The sequence below is a fragment of the Lutjanus erythropterus genome, chromosome 7 (assembly GCF_056507025.1).
Source record: "Lutjanus erythropterus isolate fLutEry1 chromosome 7, fLutEry1.hap2, whole genome shotgun sequence".
Lineage (NCBI taxonomy): Eukaryota > Metazoa > Chordata > Actinopteri > Lutjaniformes > Lutjanidae > Lutjanus > Lutjanus erythropterus.
In genome coordinates this window covers 6,929,833-6,951,314 of record NC_139323.1, presented here as the reverse complement: position 1 = coordinate 6,951,314, position 21,482 = coordinate 6,929,833, and the positions used below count along the sequence as shown (strand labels likewise).

At 39.0% G+C, this 21,482-nt stretch overlaps 1 protein-coding gene across 1 annotated transcript; it reads right to left on the bottom strand.

Annotated features, from left to right (window-relative positions):
* Positions 1 to 320: 320 nt before the first annotated feature.
* Positions 321 to 14,559, bottom strand: dipk1ab (divergent protein kinase domain 1Ab). Its single transcript, XM_084722489.1, has 5 exons — positions 14,113 to 14,559; positions 3,562 to 3,696; positions 3,343 to 3,450; positions 3,079 to 3,255; positions 321 to 1,395 (listed from the first exon to the last, which is right to left on the bottom strand). The coding sequence occupies exons 1-5, from the start codon at positions 14,164 to 14,166 to the stop codon at positions 583 to 585; spliced, it is 1,287 nt and encodes a 428-aa protein (XP_084578615.1). The 5' UTR covers positions 14,167 to 14,559; the 3' UTR covers positions 321 to 582.
* Between the last annotated feature and the right edge of the window lie 6,923 nt (positions 14,560 to 21,482).

The window sequence follows — 21,482 nt, the reverse complement described above, 5'->3', positions numbered from 1 at the left end:
GTGTGTTTGGGCTGGATCACAACTGGACTTGTTTTCAAACTTGTAATCTTTAAGGGCTGGGGTGGTAATAACATAATAACATTGGTGTTTGTGGTACAAGTCTGCCCACGATGCATCCTTGCACATTTATGCGCTGCTGCAAGGCTTTGTGAGCAAAAAAAACCAAAAACCAAATTTTCTTGGTCAGTACAGCATATGCAGGAATTTATTTCTTTGGTTGACTCCATTTACCACCGACACCGACTCAACCCCAAAGGATCAACAAGTTAAAGTACTCAAAAAAAAAAACTAGACATTGCACTGCAAAGGGTTAGGCATACTGCTGTGAAGTCAGATTTATTGATTTGCCATCATAGTTTCAAAAAATTGCACTTGTTCATTTTGTTTCAGTATATTAATGAAGTTTACTTATTACATGATTTAATATGAAAGTGACATTCCTTAACAACTGCTTCAAGATAAAATACATCAGTAAAGGTTGAATATAAGGACAATTATATATATTTATTTCCACAGTGAAAAGATGTCCAGTATTTTATTTAAAAACTTTGAAGGACAGGAATCGGTCTTTGTGCTTATGTCTTATGAGTCTTTTGTGTGAGAGATTTTCTTCCATAGCAAAGTCTTGAGATTGTTCAGAATTAATGAGTGCTCAATCTCCATCTGTTCTGCTGAACCTTTCAGTGCGATGCAAGCGTACAGCTGCTTCTCAAGCTCCTCTCTCACATCAGACGGGGCACCTCTCAGAATATAGTCCTTGAGCGCTTCACAGGCTTTGGCTAAGTTTGGCCTGGTGACCTCGGGTGTGCAGCGGTGCTTGGTGAGGTCACAGGAGGTGAGGCAGTCGGCCCCGTAGAGACAATCCTCGTCCACGTCGCACCGCTGCTGCCTAATGCCCTCTTGGAAAATGGCTTCGGGGACGATGTACCGCGCATCCATCACCTTCAGGTCGTGCCGATCGTTGTAGCCAAAGCTGGTGGCACTGATGTCGCACATGAGGAAGCTGCCGAAAGTGCCGTGGAAAACGTCCTCGACCAGCTCCAGCAGTCCGATAGAGATCTTGGCCTTGTGCGGCCAGGAGGGTGTGAACCACTGGTCCATGCTGCGGCGTAGACCGGCTGGAATCCACACCTCGATGATCCAGGGTAGGCTGATCCCATACAGGGGGGAATACGGCACCTTCTCCATCACATAAAGATCTCCACAGAAACCCAGTAACTTGGGCGTGTGCTCTCTGTCTTGCAGGACTAATGCTAACAGGAATTCATTGAGCTGCAGCAGAGCCCAGGTGGAACGAGCCTCAGGCAGTGAGATGTGACCATCCTTATTGGCGTCTGTTATTGACAATACTTGGGTAGCCAGGTCTGCAAGGTTGGCCTGATCTCCCACTTTAGCCTGTTAAGAATAAAAACAAATTTTAGACAGATTAAGACTCTTAAATGGATCATTTGGATTGTGTCAATAGTCGGTGTATTACCCACAGTAGATGCTCGTCAAAAAGCCCCCAGTTTGATGAAGCAGTTGGAAGTATCAGCATGTAAGCTAAGCAATGTACAGCTGTGGACAAGGCTAGCAGAAAAATGTATTTCAGCCGCATAATAAAAACAGTTTCAGTGTGTGCTATATTTAGAACATTTTCAGCGCTTCACCTTGCTGGCAGAAAGCCTTTTTTTTGACAGGAACCTGCCATTAAATAAGCAAAATACTGCTTTTTTCCATTCATCCAGACTCCATTGGTGAAATCAGCAATTTTACCTGGCAGAACATGGGAGCTGCTTGTTTACCACTGCCTTGATCTGTTAGTTTGTTTATGATATTGTGTGATGTCAGTGAATCCAAATGAACTTTTAAAAAAACTGAAGTCACAAAAAAACACAAACAAACTAACGGATTGAGGCAGTGGTAGACCAGCAACTCTGGTGTTCTGTGAGCTAAAATAACTGATATCCATAATGGAGTCTGGCTGAGCAAAAGAAAACAATATTTGGTTAAAATAATGCCAGCTTTCCAATGAAAAGGCTGTCTTACGACAAATAAGTTGTCTTAAATTATGCACATGTGGTGCTGAGATGTTTAAGACCCAGTAATGATAACATCATTCATCATGATGTTTCACTATGGACATCATGTGCCAACTTGGTAGACATTTCCCAACCTTAGCATACACTTAATATTATAAGTGCCAGAATTCCAAAACTACTAGAATGGCCTTAAGTGGTCGTTTTGGCCTTTAATAACCATCAGTGATCTGATTTAAATTTTAAATTAATCTAGAATTACTCAGAGCCAGAAACATTTAAATGTATTTTATAAGATTATAACCATATTATTTTAACATTAACAATAACAAGCCTATGGGAAAAAGCCAAAAGAGTACAAAAATAAAACCGAAAAAAGTTGGAAACTATTTAATGAGTAAGCGTACTTTGTTTCAAAAGTGAGAAAAAAGTAAGAGCTTTAACATAAACATTCAGTGATTTACCAGTGCTGAGACAAAAAGCGTTACAACCGTCCCTGGTCTCCCCTAATTTATTTTTAATTGAGTCTAGTTAATCAGTTATTTGTATTTTAATGTCTGGAAATTGGAAATTGAGACCACTTGTTAAGTGGCAGTTTCTGTGTGGTCAATATGACTGCTTATGGCTGAAACAGGTGAAACTGAATACATTTTATTTGCCTTTTTTGTAATTTATATAAAAAAAACACTTTAAATGAAAATAAAGACACTTTTAGCATTGTATTTTTTAATTCAACAAAGTTATTGCACTTATTAATGTATAACATGGCTTAAATGACCACTTTGGCTGTTCTAGTATTAAAGTTCTATTAATATTTTTTGATGGGCTTCATTTTTATGTGGCTAAAATACATTTTTCTTCCGACCATGTCCACCAGTACATTCCTTAGCTTCCTTTCTGGTACTCCTCTCTTCTTCTCCGAAACTGGGGTGTTTTGACCACCATTTACAGAAGGTAATACACTGACTATGGATAAGTACCTCATACAACCCCACTTCCATTTAAGACGCACTCAGTGTTGGATTTTAGTTTATCTAGTGTTTAATGAAGGCTTCCTGACCTTCAGGTGGTTGAGGATCATCTCTCTGAACTTTTCAACTGAAGTCCCCTTGGTGGGCTTGTTGAAGGCCGCAGCCTCCTTCCTTGGCTCCATCTCGCTTCCCAAATCATAATGAGGAGCTTCCTCCATCTGGCACTTAATGACTCCCTCCAGGTCTCCCCAGCTCCCGGAGTACACCTAAAATAAACAAGCCAGGCCCGAGGTGGAGCTGGATTAATATCAAGCAGACTGGAGAGGAGCATTTGATTTAAAAAAAAGTCTGACCTGGCTGTTGGGCTTGGCAGTGAAGCACTTCCCCAGGTAGAGCGTGTCTTTCTCACACAGGCTGCTGCAGGCCGAGCCATCGATGACTCCTTTTCGATATTTGTCACACTAAAAAATACGAAGGAAATACTGGTAAACACCACAAAGTGAACTGGGATAGGAACACAGGACAAGGTCTGGAAGGGTTAATGTATATGATGAGAGAAATAAAATACTCACTATAGAATTTTTGCAGTCGTGCCCACGACACAGCTCTGTGTAGGCTGAGTACTCTACATACACTATCCAGCTCCCTACAAACACTGCCAGCCAGGAGAAGAACAGGTACTTCATATGTAGGTAGGAAAATCTGGCCTGTTGGAAACAGATCAAAAGTTCTTTTAAAGGCATAAAAGCTTGAAAAAAAATTCAATACACTCAAATATTATGGTTCAATGGTATCGTATCAGCATTCTAATAGAAAACTGCATCAGATTCTGACTCAGTTAATTATTTGCAATGCACTTTGTTATCTGCTGAGGTTTCAGTGCATTAAAGCGGCCAGGGTGATCCGAGGCCAGCCCGATAAGATGGATTTTTCAGATGATACACATCGTGATGCAGATTAATGAGAGGATGAGAGTTATGCGTTTTGCTTAAAGGCAGTATATCAGTCCCTTCTTTCATCTGTAGAGCAGACAGCGATGCCTTAACATGGAAATTGTAATTTTGTTTGTTCTAGCAAAAAGCAGTGACCTTTGCATTAACCTGGATATTCTTAGAGGCAGTGTTAAATCTGGGCTCCTGCACAATGCACGAAAAATAAAGAGCTCATTTTTGCGTCCCACTCACTTCTAAGATAAAATCACTGCACAAACACTTACAATGACAGATTATCACCGCATTAAGTCGCCTATTAATATATCCAGCAGACACCGAGCAAAATTAATGTTCATTTGGAATCTTTTCTGTCACCAACAAATCAAATATAAAACCAGTATACATTCTATTTGTGTCTCTGTTATGTATGAAAGCCCATTTCCACCAGTAAAGGAAAAAATATCCTCATCATAATTCATGATTATGAGATTTAAAAAAAAAGTTGAAATTATGGGATGAAAGGTCAATTGTAAAATAATAAAATAATAATTTAATAAATATTAAATTAAAAAAAAAATCATAAATATGAGATAAAAAGTCAGTTATGAGATTAAAAGTCATAATTATGAGATAAAAAGATGCACTGATGAAATAAAAAGTCAGTTATTAGATGAAAAGTCAGTTATGAGATAAAGTCATAATTATGAGATAAAAGGCAGAGTTATGAGATAAAAAGATTAAGTTATGAACTAAAAAGTCAACTATGAGATTAAAGGTCAGAATTATGAGATAAAGTCTAATTTGAGATGAAAAAAGTCAGAATTATGAGATAAAAGATTTAGTTATGAAATAAGTCATAGTTATGAGATAAAAAAGATGAGCTTATGAAATAAAAAGTCAGTTTGAAATAAAAAGTCCTAATTATGAGATAAAAAGTCAATTATGAGATAAACAGTCATAATTATGAAATAAAAAGTCTAAATTATGATAAATTATGAGAAACCATGACAAATCTACGTGTTTGATTTTGAGGTGAACTGTCCCTTTAAGTCATAAATACAGGAGATTAAACAATTTAGATCAGACTTAGAATGGCTACAAAAATACAGCAGCAAAGCCAAACAGAAAGGCTCAAATACAGGTACCATTTGAGTGGAGAAGCTGCGATAGTACTTGGTACTGGACACTGGTACTATTTTGGGAGATACCTAAAAGGTATCAATAAAAGTACCGGCCCTACTCATTTGAACCACTGTTAGTATAAAATTTTAGTAAGTAGCACAGCTTTAAATGCCAAGCTGAGTAAGAAACATGTCAGAACATTTCAGATCAGAAAATGCAAAAATTCTGAAGCAGCTGTTACAGATACTAACAGAGTCAAACACCAAAGGTAAGCTGCTGAATGACTAAGGGAATTGGCCCGTAAGCAGAAAACAAATTAGCTCCAAACTGAGTTGTATCACAGAGTACATCATTAATGCAATTGGTTCTAAATAGGTGCTCAGTAATTAACAGTAAATGCTGTTTGTGGTCTGGCACAGCAACAGTGGAACATTTAGAGTGACTCCAGACTCATTACCTTGTCTTTTTGATTTTCTTTCTAATTCCCCAGCTGATAAATACAGTCTGCTCAGATCCATAATGGCATTCCTCCAATTGGAGAACATTAGTGAGAAATAACAGACTTTTTCGCAGTCCTACTTTCCTGTCTATTAATGATTTTTGCACTCGGTGCTCGACAGTGATGGACTCCCCCTGCCTCCTCCCTCTGCCCCTTTCAGTTCCAATTTTCTTTATTGGCATAAGTCTCTCTATCCCCCTCCCCCTTCTTCTTCATCCTCTCTGTGACACACTCGGACTTCCTCTGAGATCTTTCTGACCCAACTTTAATAGAAAATAGCTGGGTGGTCACTCTGTTCTTTTCCCTTTCACTCAACCTAATAAAAAAAGAGTAAACTTGGAAGCACAATATGTGAGGTTTACTTCCAGTTTTGAAAAAAAGATTACATTTGTATCTGTCTCTAAATGGATCTCCCATCCATTTTCTGCCTTTGACACCATAGATTAAGCTCTCAGACAGCCTTTATCTGTCACTGTGTAATCTAATTTCTCTCCATGCAGTGGCCTTTAAATCTCATCACAGTCTATATTATCCTCTTGTTCTGAGGAAAATGCCTGTCAGTATATTCCTCTGCAATCACCACCAGGACAGTAGCTACCAGATAGGACACCATGGTCAGTTTATGTATTGTAGTTAAATAGGATTGCAACTGAAAGCTAATTCTGATCTTTCTAAGATTAAATACCTCCAGGCCTGTAAAAGATTTTCTTGCCACTTGGAGGCTCCACCATAAGCTACAAACACAACACTGATTTATGTTATGTCAGCGGTACAGACTGCATGTAGAGAAATGGATAACATCAGAGCCTCGTAAAGTGAAGCCAATGCATCTCGATCGCCCCCTGGTGGCAGGCTGCAGTACAGGTCATAAATCCTGCCTCCCCAATGTTAACAGGTTGGAGATTGGTCAAACTAAAACATCATAGTACACATCAAATAAATGTTTCCCAAAGATCGTTGCAGTCATTTTAGGTAGGTCTTATCATGCTGATGTTTGTTCAAGTGTTCATTTTTCTGATCAGTTTGGTTTTAATTACTTAATTACGGTTTAATCATGGTTTTATGGCACGATTACATTGTGAAAGCCTTTTTGAAATGCATTTTTTTTCTTTTTTTTTTTTCAAAGAACTGCACAATTAGATTATTTGATCGCATTCAAATTAGCAGAGGCTGAACCAGAAGTTAGGCGCTGGGCTGATGGAAATCTCTACTGTGCTTGCTAATTGGGCAGATGCAGAAGCTGTGACACAGAAGTTGGCTTCATGTACCACTGAGGAGCACTCATGGCAAGTAACGGACAACCCCTAAGATGCTGTATCCAATTTTCTATTGTCCATCTATTACTTACACACCCAGAGGATATGAAGCTGCATTTGGAGTCTTGTTTCTAGTCATCTGATGAATGCAAGTCAAATGTTCACTACTATTCGCCTTTCAGCTCTGTTCAAGTCCATTCGGTTGGCTTTTTACAACCCTTTCTCATCCTAGATGCTGGGAGAATGCAGGTTAATATAACTGCACCCTGTGACAACTACAGATGTTCCTGTTTCAGGTGGCACTGACAGAAGCTCCTTTTACGCTGCCCATTCAAGATGGCACTGTTGCACCTTTATTCCGCCTCACCGTCTGCATAAAAGTTACAGAGGAGGGATGAGGTCATTTTCATTCTGCATCTGATCCGCACGATGGGACATGGCGCTGCTGAGTTATACGGTCAGTGCTGTTTGTGACAGTGTTTTTTAAATGACATACTTTTTCCACATATTTGTCAGTTGTTGCAGAGAAATGAAAAATGAAGGCAGTGTAGAGACCAGCCTTTGTTGCAGCTATATTGTGCGATCTTAGTGTAAAAAGTGCTAGAGTCAACATACTTTAGCCTGACTGTCAGCTCTGGTGGCTGGTTGCAGCCCCTGAGGTGCATGAGTACATGAGGTATGCGGACTGAGGACTGATGGGAACGGGAATGGGACAGGATTTGAGTCATTCTCCCAGGATTGGGATGCAACAGGAATTTTTCACCCTCCAACATGCATTGCTTGTCTTACTTCACTTATAACACATAATTTCCGTGACATGGAAATCGCAAGTAGTTTTGGTGCATAGAAACGTTAACCATGTGGTTATTTTTGGTCACCTGACTACGGAACTGGGAGGGAGGGCCACAGACGTGAATAGGAAGGACTGGTGTACCACATGCACACAAAATGGGACTTTAGTCCCAGAGGTGTAGCAGAGGTGGCAAATAACTATGTACAAATTCTTTGTTACTGTCCTTATTTAGATTTTTCAGGTATATGAACACAAATATCTGTACTTTCTACTCCTTACATTTTCAAAACAGGCTCATTACTTACGTTTCAATGCATTTGATGAAAAACAAAACAATGAAAAACAAAAAGATGCAATAACATTTTAAAAATGACAAAAAAACGACAAAAAAATGACAAAAAGTCGTAACAAGAAAAAAAAACAGCATAATAGACAAGACATAATAAGGTGAAAATGACACAACAATACAACTTAAAGGATGGTTGCTCTATGTCTTTATACTTTCAGTACATTTCAGAGCCTGTACTTTTTCACCTTTACTTGAGTAAAGAAGTTGAATCAGTACTTCTACTTTTACCAGTCTTGTTCATACAAGTATCAGTACTTTAACTTGAGTACAGAATGTGTGTAGTTTTTCCACCTGTTATGTACATACAAACAATCTTACAAAAATACAGAAATACAACGTAGAAAATGACCCAGTTATTACTGCGAAGCTATGTAACCTATACTATTTAAATATGATTTCTGCTGCTTTATTCATTGATTAGTTTACTTACAAATCTGACCATGCTGGCCCACAGCAAGTTTAACAGCAGTGACCACACAAGTAAGTGCTGTGCGTACCTCCCATCGATCTTTCCGTAGGTGAAATGCATCAACAGCAAAAGCATTATGGAAATAACACTCTACGGGGGAAACAAATGTATGGTTGGCCTTTTCCTAATCGATAGTTTGTGGTTTTCATTTCAACTCTGGCTGGTGCATTTCTATCTCTGGGATTACGTATTGACCCTTTGTGTAGGGAGAGTTACACAAACATGGCTAATGAGGCGATATTGATTGTGGCCGCTGTGACAGCTATTAATTAGCAACTGACTGGGAACTGTGGCCATATGCTGAGGTGGGCGGAAAGAATGGTCTGTCATGATCTGGTTGAACTCATTCCCTCTGCAGCCACCCACAGCCCTGTTAGGGAGCCGGCGCGCTCAAACCGTATTAACCCTGAAAGTTCTGTGAAATTACATGCAAAGATTCAAGCACGCGGAGAAATGTGCAGTTACCTGATGTTGAATCACTGAGGCAGAGAATAAAGCTGATCAGGAGCAGCACAATACAGTTCTGACACTTGAATTTTGCAGCCTGCACACACACATTCATCCATTATGCATGGTTATAAAGCTATCCCTCAGAGGTTGCCGGTTAATGGGCTGCTGTGCAGAGCCGAGAAAGACATGAAAACAGAGAAACAAAAGACGGAGAGGGCTGGAGGAGTGAGTGACAGGAAATATGTATGCATAGTTTGCCTGATATTACAGACAAATATATACATAAGCATACAGTATGTGTATGAAGAGTGATCCAGATCAAATGTTGGAGAGATTTACGCGCCAGTGACAGTCCAACATGCCTCTCCACTTGTCACAGACTCTCTGCAGGGAAAGAAAAAAGAAAAAGGATGCCACACTGTCTGCACAGACACTACAAAGATCTGACTCATCACAGTCCAGACAGCAGGCAAACCCCCCCCCACCACCACCACCACACACCACCACCTCCACACACCACCACCTCCACACACCCCCCCCCCCATGCGCACATACAAAGCACGCATTACCACGCTGACTCAATCCTGCGACATTAACACGTGTGAACATCACTTTATCAGCACTTGTTCCGGCTTTACTGACGCTGTTTCCAACAACCTAACACCAAAGTATGGTGCACACCATACACACACACAAACAACACACACACACACACACACACACACACACACACACACACACACACACACACACACAAGAAATGTGGGCACGTGTTATTCCTGCAAAAACTGCAGCTTCCTGTCAGGGGAAACCCCCCCTCCTATATATGAACCAACAAGTCAGAGCTGTGCAAAATGCCTGACCAGGGCTGCTGAAAATTTATGTCCAACATTGGTCTGATTCGACATTAACTTCACACTTAATAGGTTATATTTATTAAATTATTACTTAAATAAGTCACATTGGATGCAGACCAAATTATCAGTAGATATTTATAGCTTTCCACACAGCTGTAGCTACAGTACTCTCTCTGTATCACTTGTATTGCTGTCTGCAATGTAAAATGCATACCAGTGTTCTGGTTGCATTAATATACAGATGCAGTTGCAACAGGGCCAACTAAATGGCAACAATAGGCAGTCTGTGCAACTCAATTAAGACCAGGAATTAAAAGTCCAATGTGAAAGATTTACAGGGATGGCAGAGAGGGAATACACACACACACACACACACACACACACACACACACACACACACACATATGTATATATATGTATATATACTTTCATTAGTATATAATCACCTGAAAATAAGAATTGTTGTGTTTTCATTTCCTTCAAATGAACCAGCTAATTGTCATGTTTCTACAGTAGCCCAGATTGGACAAACCGAACTCTGGCCCTTTTATTTTATTTATTTATTTATTTATTCATTCATTTATTTATTTATTTTCAAGTTTTGTGGCCACTGTAGTTTCTCCTACATACTTGGAAGGGGAGGGTGCGACAAGCAGTATTGAGTTGGTTGCAATCTGCAACCTCACTGCTAGAAAATCAAAAGCAAAATCCTACACACTGGTCCTTATAAGTTATGATGATGATGTGCACCCACTTTTACAGAATGTATGCTTGGCATCATCATAACAGCTGAATTGGCCCACGATGAAATGCTTCAGTCATATTCAAAGGCCTTAATTTCTGCCACTGACTTAAAGGAGCAATGTGTAGCAATTGTGCATGCAATTAGTACAGCAGCTCAAATAGTGAGATGGAGCCATAGGCAGTATATTAAATAGGTTGAAATCCTATTTAATATATGATTTATGAAAGACATGAACCATGGCCTGGCGACGTGCTGGAGCCGTGGTCCTCCAGCACTATATAAACCCCACGAACCAACACATGAATGACAGCGCCTCCCCCTCCACTCACCCTCCGGTCAGTTATGAATGCACCATCAGCAACTGTCAATCCAAATCAGCCCAGCAGTTCACTTCAGCTCACTTCAGTTCCAACAACGCGACACAGAAGAAAAAAAAATACCATCCTGTCACCGTCCTCTGGCTCTGGTGGCTCAAACATGTCTGGATGTGTCCAGTAAAGCTGCTAAACAAAGCGTCCATGTTTCAGGTAGCGTTCAGGTCATAGTGGTGTTTGACACTGAGACAGCGGACATGCCCCCAGCATTTCAGAACAGAGACAACAGCTCGTTTTTACATGATTTTAAGAATTACTTCTATATACCACGTAATTTTTTTAATCATTTAAATTTGGCGAGGTGGTTAATAAAACTTTCTGTGGCATAACAAACTCAGAACACACATTTATTGTTGCTTTACACAATTTCCAAGCCCATTATCCTTAAAACAAAAGCCCACTGCTCCAAAAATACAAATTCTGGATTACCTGTCCTACTTCTTGCCAGGCTCCATTAGCATATTGCTCAATTTAACTAATAACGAATATCCCCCCCCCCCTTTTTTTTTTTATTATTGATGATTTCTTACAGCTCATAAACAGACACTCATTCATTCGGCGAACATTCAACATTAATTTGAACTCTAATTCATGTGAAACAAACAAAAACTGTTATTCCAGACATAGAATAGAAATTTTAAACACTGCTGCTGTTGTCGTAGAAGTGAGTATTTCCACTTTCCTTGATCTCTGATGACATATCATAGTGATTTTATGATTTATTTCAGTAAATATATTACAGACTGAAATAGTTAAGCGAACTGCAGTCAGCATCCTGACACTCTCATGCATTCTCGCACTCGACAGGTGTGAGCAAACGTGGTGGACATCATCCAAAACAGTGATGTGACGCACACAAGAAGACTGATCGGCATCATGTTGATTGATGAGGTAAGTAAAGTCAGGCTTGAGTTTTTGTTAGCAGATTCCATTTCTGAGCTAATGCTAGCTGGTGATACACATGATTGCTGCTGTAGGGGAGCTGAAGAGAGGCGAGGGACATAGAAATCAGGTGCTTACAACCAAGAAAGTCTGGGAAGGTCTCATTTTTTAAAGTTGGGTTAAAATCCGTTCACACATTAACAACAAGGAAATCAAGACATGTAAATTGCGTTACATAGTATCTTTAAACAGAAATGGAAAATAGAAAAAAGTCTGTCTCAATAGATGCAGCTTGACTGAAGTTTTCGCTGCCACTTTGCCACTACATTCTTTTACACACTTCACTTGATCTTTAAAACGTGTATTTGAAACGTCTTTGCAGTAGGATGCATCACTTGTTAAGTGAGATAAGCATGAACAAGGAGAATGTGCTCAATCAAACATGTTTGCACTTGATTATAAAGAAATATAAAGAATAAAACCCCACACAGAATCTGCATATGAACCAAACCAATATATCCGGCTTACAGGACTTGTCAGTTTTTGTATTTCAGTGGAAATAGCTTCTCTCCAAGGATCACTGAATGACACTTCTTAAGTTGTCACTGGAAGGCTGAGGTGGCCTAGAAAACGGAGCGACGCTGGTGGCTGTCCCTGGAGACTGGCTGTTTCTCCCGCTATTCACTGCACTTGACAGTTTTTTGTCTCTAACATGCAAAGGCACAGGCAGGAAGGCGAGCACGCAGAGGCAGCTGAGACAAAAATATGTCCGGGCCAAATTAGTCAAGCAAAATGACTGACTGACTGTCTCAAAGATAGACGCAATTAGCGAAATATTCAGTCAGAATAGTCTGATGATGTGGTGAGACATTTTTACCGCTTCAGTCAGCCGGGGGAAAACGTTCAGCCTGACTTTCTATGAATGTGGATCATACATTTGGGTTCCTGAGACCTCCACGCGTCCTTGAGGGGCTTCCCTTGCAGAGTTTAATTTTACTTATGAGGAATGCCACTGTGGACTTCACCTAATTTCACTCACATCAAACTGTTACATAATGTTCTTCAACACCCTCCCACATGAGGAAGACCAGGGCAGCAACATATCAAACACAGGTTTGCTGTGTGATTTAAAGGGACAGTTCACCCAAAAATCAAAAATACACATTTCCCCCCAGGCCTGTAGTGCTACTTATTCACCTTGATTTTTTGTTTTTGGTGTGAGATGTCTGCCTATTCTCCAGTATAATGGCACTAAGTGGCACTTGGCTTGTGGTGCTTAAAGCACAAAAAAAAGCACTTGAAAAATTCAGCAGCCATGTCTGTTTCCACAAATCATGACCTGGTTAGTCAAGATAACCCAGAGTCCTTGCTGTGAACAGTTTCATGTAGGAACTACTTTCTGTCTATTCTATTTTACTTGGCAGAAAGTAGTTCTTTCTTTCTAGTACAAATAAAGTAGTTCTGGTAGATTCTAAAGTAGTTCCAAGGAAAAAAAAAAAGAAAAACTGTTCAGAAGGAGGTCTGCAGATTATCTTAATAACTAGTTTCTTATCTTTTCATCTGTGAAACGAGAGAAAAAAAATCTTTCTGCAGTAGAATCTAGCAGAACTACTTTAGAATCTACAGAAAATACTTGATTTTCTACTAGACAGAAAGTGGTTCCTACATGAAACTGTTTACCACAAGGTCTATGGATTATCTGGAGTAACCAGGTCATCATTTTTGGAAAGGGACGCTGGCTTTGATTCTTTCAAATCTAGTTTTTTGGTGCTTTGAGCACCACAAGCCGAGTGCCATTCAGTCCCATTAAATTTGATAGAAGGCAGCCATCTCTATTGCTGATCTCCAAAACTCAGTTATGTATTTTTTGATTTGGGGGCAAACTTTACCTTTTGCATATTAAATATTTTGGCAATATTTAATCCAAGTGAATGATGGAAAAGCAGCCCACAAGCATGTCTCATCCTGAGGCGACTCACATGCAGAAAAGCAACAGACTGTGACAGAGGATGGAAACAGTGGCTGTCTTATGTAACGTGATAAACTTTTGCAGCCTCGGAAACAGCCTCTTTTGAATGTCTGACTGTAGCAGCTAGATGTATCATGGACGTGGTTGCTACAGCAACGGCGATCAGGAGGATGGTTGATTCCTGTCGAGCCGTCGAGCATCAAGTGACTTTACGATTCAGTCTGAAAAACCTACACTCTGATGCCTTCAAATTACCTCCAATCCATGTGCGATTTGAAGGTCAAATGATAAAGTATTAGAAGCTATAAAAGTCGCATCATCGCTTATTATCCAGGCTGCCATCCAAGTCTACATAGATATACATTGACAGACCCGGGGTAGATTCCCAGTTGGACTTTAGCGAAGAGGGATTTCCCAGAAGCTTACCTGGATGTACAGAGGCTTTCTGAAGAACCCCCATGGCAACAGATCTCTTGCCATGGCAGATGCAGAACATCTCACAACAGCTGCTGAAGGAAGAAATTCGGCGCACACTTCACACGGTACATCAGACAACGCCTGTCGGGCTCACCCTGGAAATGTTCCAAATATAAAACATTACTAAATCTGTCGGCGGCAGCAGCGGCAGCAGCAGCTCCGTCAACGTGCGTCTGGATGCAGCGAAGCAGCGGCAGACTGAGCCGCGCCGCGCCGCCGACTGCAGCGAAGTGAGCCTCATATTGGCCACGAGCTCCTCCGGGGCGTTCTGACCAATTACAGGAGGAGGCTGGGTGACAACAGTGTGTAACCTGTGGTCCATTTAAAAGAACATAGCTTACAGTCAGACTACGTGCTTGTTAGGATCGTATGGAAGACTATTAGGGCCAGGCAGAAAGTTAAAAAAAATTAGAGGATAAAGATTTGTTCTTTTTTTTTTATTTTGAGAATAAAGTCGAACTTTCGGTTTTAGTGCCATAATAAAAAACAAATCAGAGCATTTTGAGAGTAAATTCGAAATGTTTAGAATAAAGTTGAAATACCGCTCGAGATTTTTGTTAGAGAAACCTATGGAAGAGTATTTTCCTTTTTTTTTTTAAGAACAGAATTTTTTTTATTTTGCATCTTGAGAATAAAAATCTAAATGTTGAAAATAAAGTCGAAATGTTGACAGTAGAGCCGAAACGTGAAGTATGTAGAGAATAAAGCTAAAATGTAAGAAGAATAAGAAAAACTTAGAAATCAGAGGAGAAAGGGTTAATTTTCATCTTGCGAATAATGTCAAAATGTTGAGCATAAAATCAAAATGTAGAGAATAAAGTCAGAATGTTAAGAATAAAGTCGAAATATGCAGCTTAAAGTCAAAGTTTTGAAAATAAAGTCGAAATGTTGAAAATAAAGCAAAATCTTTGTCTACATGTTGAACATAAAGATGAAATGTTGAGGATGAGGTGGAGCTTTCAGTATCAGTGCAAGGCATAAGAAAAACTAAATTAAAGGAGAAAAGGTTTGTTTTCATTTTGTGAATAATGTTGAAATGTTGAGCATAAAGTCAAAATGTAGAGAATGAAGTCAGAATGTTGAAAATAAAGCTTCACAAAAACTAAATTAAAGGAGGAAGGTTTATTTATGTAATTATTTAGAGATCTGGAGAATGAACTCAATCTTTTGAGAATAAAGTCAAAATGAAACCAGGAGACAGACAAGCTCAGCAACCAGCTGTGAACATGGTGGAGCAGTTGGCAGCCAGTGAGCCAGATGTGTCCATCAGGAGTTGATGGAGACCAAAGCAGATGTGAAAAGAGGGTGAATATTGGACTTTCTGACAGACTGAATTCATCAAAAACAACATCTGAATGAATGCTCTGTATCCGCTGGACATTTTATGGGCAATTACTAACATTCACCAAAACAACTTTACATGGTATGAAGACTGTATGCCATAACTGTAAAGCTGGCTGAATGCAGAGTACATGATCTCAAGCTTAAGGCTGTGTAAGAGAAAGATAAAACTAATACTGCATGATGTTAGGCCAGTAGGCAAATTGAGGATGGAAAGCAACCCTCTTGTTAACCTGCCAAACCTCCTCTCCATCCCTTAGAAGCAGAGAGAGTGCAGGGTCAGGGGGGTTGTGTAGTTGAATATGTTAGTCGAGTCTAACTGACCCATTGATCCTTTATGTGACTGAGTTAGAATCTATGGCCCTGACCATGTCTCTGAAATATCAGCGCCCTGCTCTGCTGTGTACTGATAAATCCATGGTGCTGAAGTAGCAGACGGATTCGTAATTGCGCCTTTTTGTCCTAGTCTGTTCTATAAAGTATGGTCACCTTCATGATCTAAGTTACAAGAAGCAACATGTAGACACAAAGGAGTGAGAGGAACAGAGACACACTGCTGCCTGTAGTATTTCTGTTATATTTCTATGATCAATTGGTAAAGGCTGTGCTGCTGAAAAATGCCTGACCAGCTGGTTCTACTGGAAGCTGTGTAAAAAGGCAGAGGTGGAAAGAGAATTCCAAATTCCCCTCGTGAGAGTTAAGACTACTATCCAGCACACTAAAGCAAAAGAAAACTTTAACAGTTTGCTTTGCTACGATTTAAAACAAGTGACCTGCATGTTACCTGAACAAGAAGCTCAGAAAAATTGGCTTCAGGGGAGATTTGTCATGCCTCGCTGGTTTGAAAAAACATAACACACAAAAACAAAGAGTAATTTCAGGCAGACTGTCACCGTTTCGTTGGGAGATGAGACATCTCTCGAGGCGTTTTTTTAGGGACAAGCCTCACAGCTCAGAGGGAGGCTTGGAGAATCAGAGCCTCTCAATGCCAAAGTGTTGTTTTGATTTATATTTTAATATTTATTAGACTTTGTAAGGTCATGCCTACATCCAAATATTGAAATAACATTGAAATATTGTGCATAAAGTTGAAAATAATGTAAAAATGTTGAGAATAAAGTCAAAATGTTGAAAACATCAAACTGTCTAGAATAAAGTTGAAATATTGACAATAAAGTTGAAATGTTGAACACAGAGTCGAACATTACTGTTTTTACCAGTGGAGTTTGGTTAAGGCCACCATCTGTTGTAGGTAACACGATGACTATGGATAGTACCTCACACAACCCCACTTCAAAAAATATGAACTATGCCTTTAAATGCATGTATTTTACTCCCTGATTGAGAATATCTTTACTGTAGGGGAGCAGAGGGAACAGGTGTAGTGTGTCCTCTTGTTTATGTGCTCAGATGACAGAGATGTGCAAAGTTTGTAAAATTCTTACCTCACTATCTCTGGCCTCTGTAGGTACTTGACTGTGCTGTGGGACGTGAGATCTCCTGCTGGCATCTTTATAAATGAAGACATACAAGACTGTAAAGCCGCGTCTCGGGGGGACGCACCAACAAAAGGTAATGGGCACTCAGTTACACAGCACATTAGCATGCACATTACCATCCATCAACACAGACAACAGTCCAATTTTCTGTGATTGTATTTCATGACAAATATTTGCCAAGCGTGAAAACACAAACACAATTTGTCTTTACAGTTAGAAACGACAGATTTAATTACACAAGAATAAAGAATTCATGCAGCACAACAGAGCTGTGATCGCTGCATCGCTAAATTCTTTCTGGAGAGAACATTAGAAAAGACAGAGACAAAGCTGGCACCAGCGCAGGGAATATTGGATTTGCTTGGAGAGGAGCTTAGAGTTTGGAAGAGAGTTATAGGAGCCTAGAAGACAGAAAGTGGATGCAGATAAGGTATTTCCTGCGATTATGTAAGGCTGATTACCTTGAGGCACTCTGAGTGGGCAGATAAAAAAAAAATTCTATTTCCATATAAGAACAAACAAACAACAACCTTGCTGGAGTGCACAGAGAATACGGCAGAGAAATAACTGAGATAGACGAGCTTTTCCAGTCAGATTTATTCCTCTTTGGGCGCTGATTAAGACAAGTAGAGATAATTATATGCATAACATCCAGTATAATGAAGGCTTCCTCCACAAACATAACCTCAAAGATTAATTAACATGGAAAACAGCTGCAGAGATTTCATATTTCCATGCCTAATTTCAGTTTACCTTTCATTAACCACAATAATCCCTGTTTAGTCTTGCAGCCCACACCTGCTCATTACCTTGTCGCTCCATTAACATCCATCAGAACCCAATAAGTTGCCATGGTAACAAATGACGGGATGTGTCTGTCACACAGCCCACCAGAAATCATCTCACCATACCTGATGTGGAACAGTTTGTACCTGCTTTTCAGTGATCATTAACAGATGGTGACGACAGTCCCGAGGCAGGGGTTTGTGACAAAGAATTTCTGAAGTTGGGTTTGTATTTTAATATGGTGTTAAAACTGAAAATGATTCTTAAAAGAGAAATATTGCTTTATTAATCCCGCTTTGTTGAGAGAGAGCAGACCAGTTCAGACAGTAAGAAATAACTGTTGTTAGCCTTCCCCCTCATGGTGACACTCCTGTATTACACTTTTATAGCTGTATCCAGCTTTCTTACTGCTTTTCTCATTTGCTTTGGCTCAATTCTTGAATTATTATTATTATTATTATTATTATTATTATTATTATTATTATTATTATTATTATTATTATTATTATTATTATTATTATTATTATTTTAAATCTCTGAACACTTAGTGTGGTGACCACAACAGATTTGAATTTCTCATTCATTCAATTAAATTGAATACCTTTTGGTACATGTGTCTGAAACTGTCAGACTCTTCACTACTTCTAAAAAATTGTGTTTTTTTAATTCAAGATTTTAATTGAGTTTGTTTTTATTTAAAAAAAAATGTGATGGAGCATAATACAAGACACTACAGTAAGTCAGATCTTGGCACTACACAATCTAAAAGAATAATAATAGAAATAATTATAAAATAAATAAAGAGAGAAGAAAGAAAAGTAGGGTACAAAGCATATTGACAAAAGAAATGTAGGAATATTTTCAATCCTTTGTATTTCTTTCTTTATGTACATTACAGTTTTTTGTAACCGTTTTTAAATTGGCCAGTTGTATCAAAATGAAAAGACATTTTGCTACCATGTGAGCCATAGTGGTCAAAATGTTTTTTTCACCATGACAGTCAACCCCAGAAATGTTTTTTACATACAAATCTCTGTTTACCCACCCTTTTTTCTCCTCATGAGTTAACTCTCAGTCCAATTTTGGGTTTACCCCCTACTACACCCGTGGTTATATGCACTGTAAAAAGAAAATGTGGGAAAACTTGCCACAAAATGACGTCTGTGTGATTCCGAGTTCATTACTGTCACCTGACAGCTCATTTCCCAACTTGGCAGACATCACAAACATCCCATTTCATAGATATTCATGAAATCTACATATACGCCAGACAGATTTTGATAACTGAATGGATCATTTTGCATGTGATGGCTCCAACGATGACAGAACGTTTAGAGGTTGTGAAGCGTTTGACAATTTCACTGAGAATCAGCTGATTAGTTTTGATCAGCGAGGCATTTGCAAGTGGTTATTATGCAAATTGTTGACAGTTGTACCTACTGTTTTGGACACACATGCCAAAACTTGCAATTTACTTGCATGAATGAGAAATTCCACTCTGTTGTGAACAACAAACTTAATGTTCTGAAAAATGTAATTGTGACAGAAATACATTTCCTGTATACATAGAAACGTGTATATCCTTCTTCTGTGCACTACAGCAGTGTTCAGTATTGACTTTTCGCAATAAACTTTTACCCACTGTTGAAATCAGAATTTAAAAGTGTGATACACAACAGCATTCAGTTTGATCACACTGACGTTCCTGTTCAGTACAGAAGCAGCCAGTGTCAACAAAAAGGTCGAACAAAACAGAATATTGTGTATAAGAAACTCAATGACAAAACAACTTTTCATTTTGTTGCCGTTGGCCAATTCACTGACGCAATAGCTCGGTTCTGAGGCATAAATGAAAAGTTTTGGCCTAGTTACTTCCTTTTGCAAACATGCAATAGAGTTTTGATGACCCATGAGGCTGTCGTGACAATTGCACTCACAGTTCAGAGAATTTTAGAAGACTGGTTTGAAAAATGAGCCAAAATGATTGAGGAAAAACTGTAAGTCCCTCCAGCTTCAAAAAGATATTAATATTCAGAATGTGTGAGTGAGGGTTCACTCAGAAAAATCACACCAAAAATGTGTTGTTTTCTGCAGTGGCATATCTTTTTTTAGTGATTCCTGTCTATAAGGCTGGATCAGAGTTTCTCAGATTTACAGAGACTTCTAACTAAAAGACAGAACTGTCAACACATTCAGGCAAAGTAAGATTAATATGTCTTTAAAGAAAAAGTCTGTGATATTCTATACTTTTGTATAGAATCTGTTAAAAGACCAAAACCGACAATGAATAGACTTTACTGACAAGTATTGTGTGTGCATCCGAAGCCTGACACATCTTATTTTTCATAAAACACATCAGTGAGTCATGCTTTTGCACTGGGTGATATTTTTCTTCATTACCATGAATACACACACACACACACACACACACACACACACTGTAGTTTATTTTGCCTCAATCCCACATGTATACACCATCCAGCTGCTGTAAAAACTCACTACTAGAGCATCAAATGTGGAGTAATCCGCAGCAGAAAATAGTCCCAAACGAATGCACTGAACAGGGAAGTCAAAGTACTGAGAGGTGGACTAACACATTGTTAGTTTTGGTCTTTGTCAAAGGGACTCTGTGGAGTTTGCTTCTAAAAATTGAGGCTCTGTTTACACTGTTAGCCACCGCCAACAGGGGATACCTGGATGTGTGTTGTGCAGGAGGAAGGCTTGCTCAGGATGAGGAATATGATGTTTATCTTCTTTTACTGTTGGAGGTTTGCAGAAGTTGTACAGTCTGAGGAACACTCCAACTCCAGTGCAGATGAACTTTTAAAGTCAACACGAGAGCGAGAAATCACAACAATGAAGACATGGACATGAGTGAAACTTATTAACTAAACATGACAGACATGCTTTACTAAATATCACGGGGCATAGGTACAATAATAAGAAGATAATCACCAGTATTACAATATACAGCCTCTCTCACTGAAATGAAAAACAAGCTCTTTTAGATCATATCCTGGTCATATTGTGCACCTATTTAAAGCTACTTCAAGGAGATTTTAACTTACTTGTTATGAAACAGTCTCAGTTTATACTGATACCTCTATATGACCTACATAAATAAAACCATCTGCGAGAAGGTTGGCTGTTTCTATGTGGTTGGTCGGATTTTCCTTGAGATCAAATGAAAGAAAACCAACTTTAAAATGAGTAGTACATTAGCCAGTTATATATAAAAAAAGTAGGAGGAGATTTTTTTTTAGATTATCTTATTTTTGACATTATATTTTGTTATTATAGTGGAAACACTACCAATTTTGTCCACAGGGGGCTCCAGAATCAACAAAATATGAAAGTTCCTTGTTGTAGCTTTAACAATATATGAAAAAAAAAAATCTATTTAAATAATTTTATTTCAAAATTCAACCATGTTTTCTTCCAGTATGATATGTGTTTATGTAAGCTTGAACCAACCACTGACATCATGACATCCACGCATCAATCAATCTTCAGCTTTTAGTGGCATGGAGCTAAGACTGCTTCTCATATGTACAGAGTCACCATGTTAAATACCCATAATTCATCACACATCCACCACATGATACATATCTCATGGGTATAACAAAGGGCCAACAGACCCAGTGTATGTATCCAGAATAACTGTTTTAATGTTGGGTTAATGTTGAGTTAATG

Coding starts and splice junctions, on each gene's coding strand:
- dipk1ab (XM_084722489.1), bottom strand. CDS start 14,166: ATGGCAAGAGATCTGTTGCCATGGGGGTTCTTCAGAAAGCCTCTGTAC. Junction 3,256..3,342: donor CTGCCAAGCCCAACAGCCAG/GTCAGACTTTTT, acceptor TGTTTATTTTAG/GTGTACTCCGGGAGCTGGGG. Junction 1,396..3,078: donor TGATCCTCAACCACCTGAAG/GTCAGGAAGCCT, acceptor TATTCTTAACAG/GCTAAAGTGGGAGATCAGGC.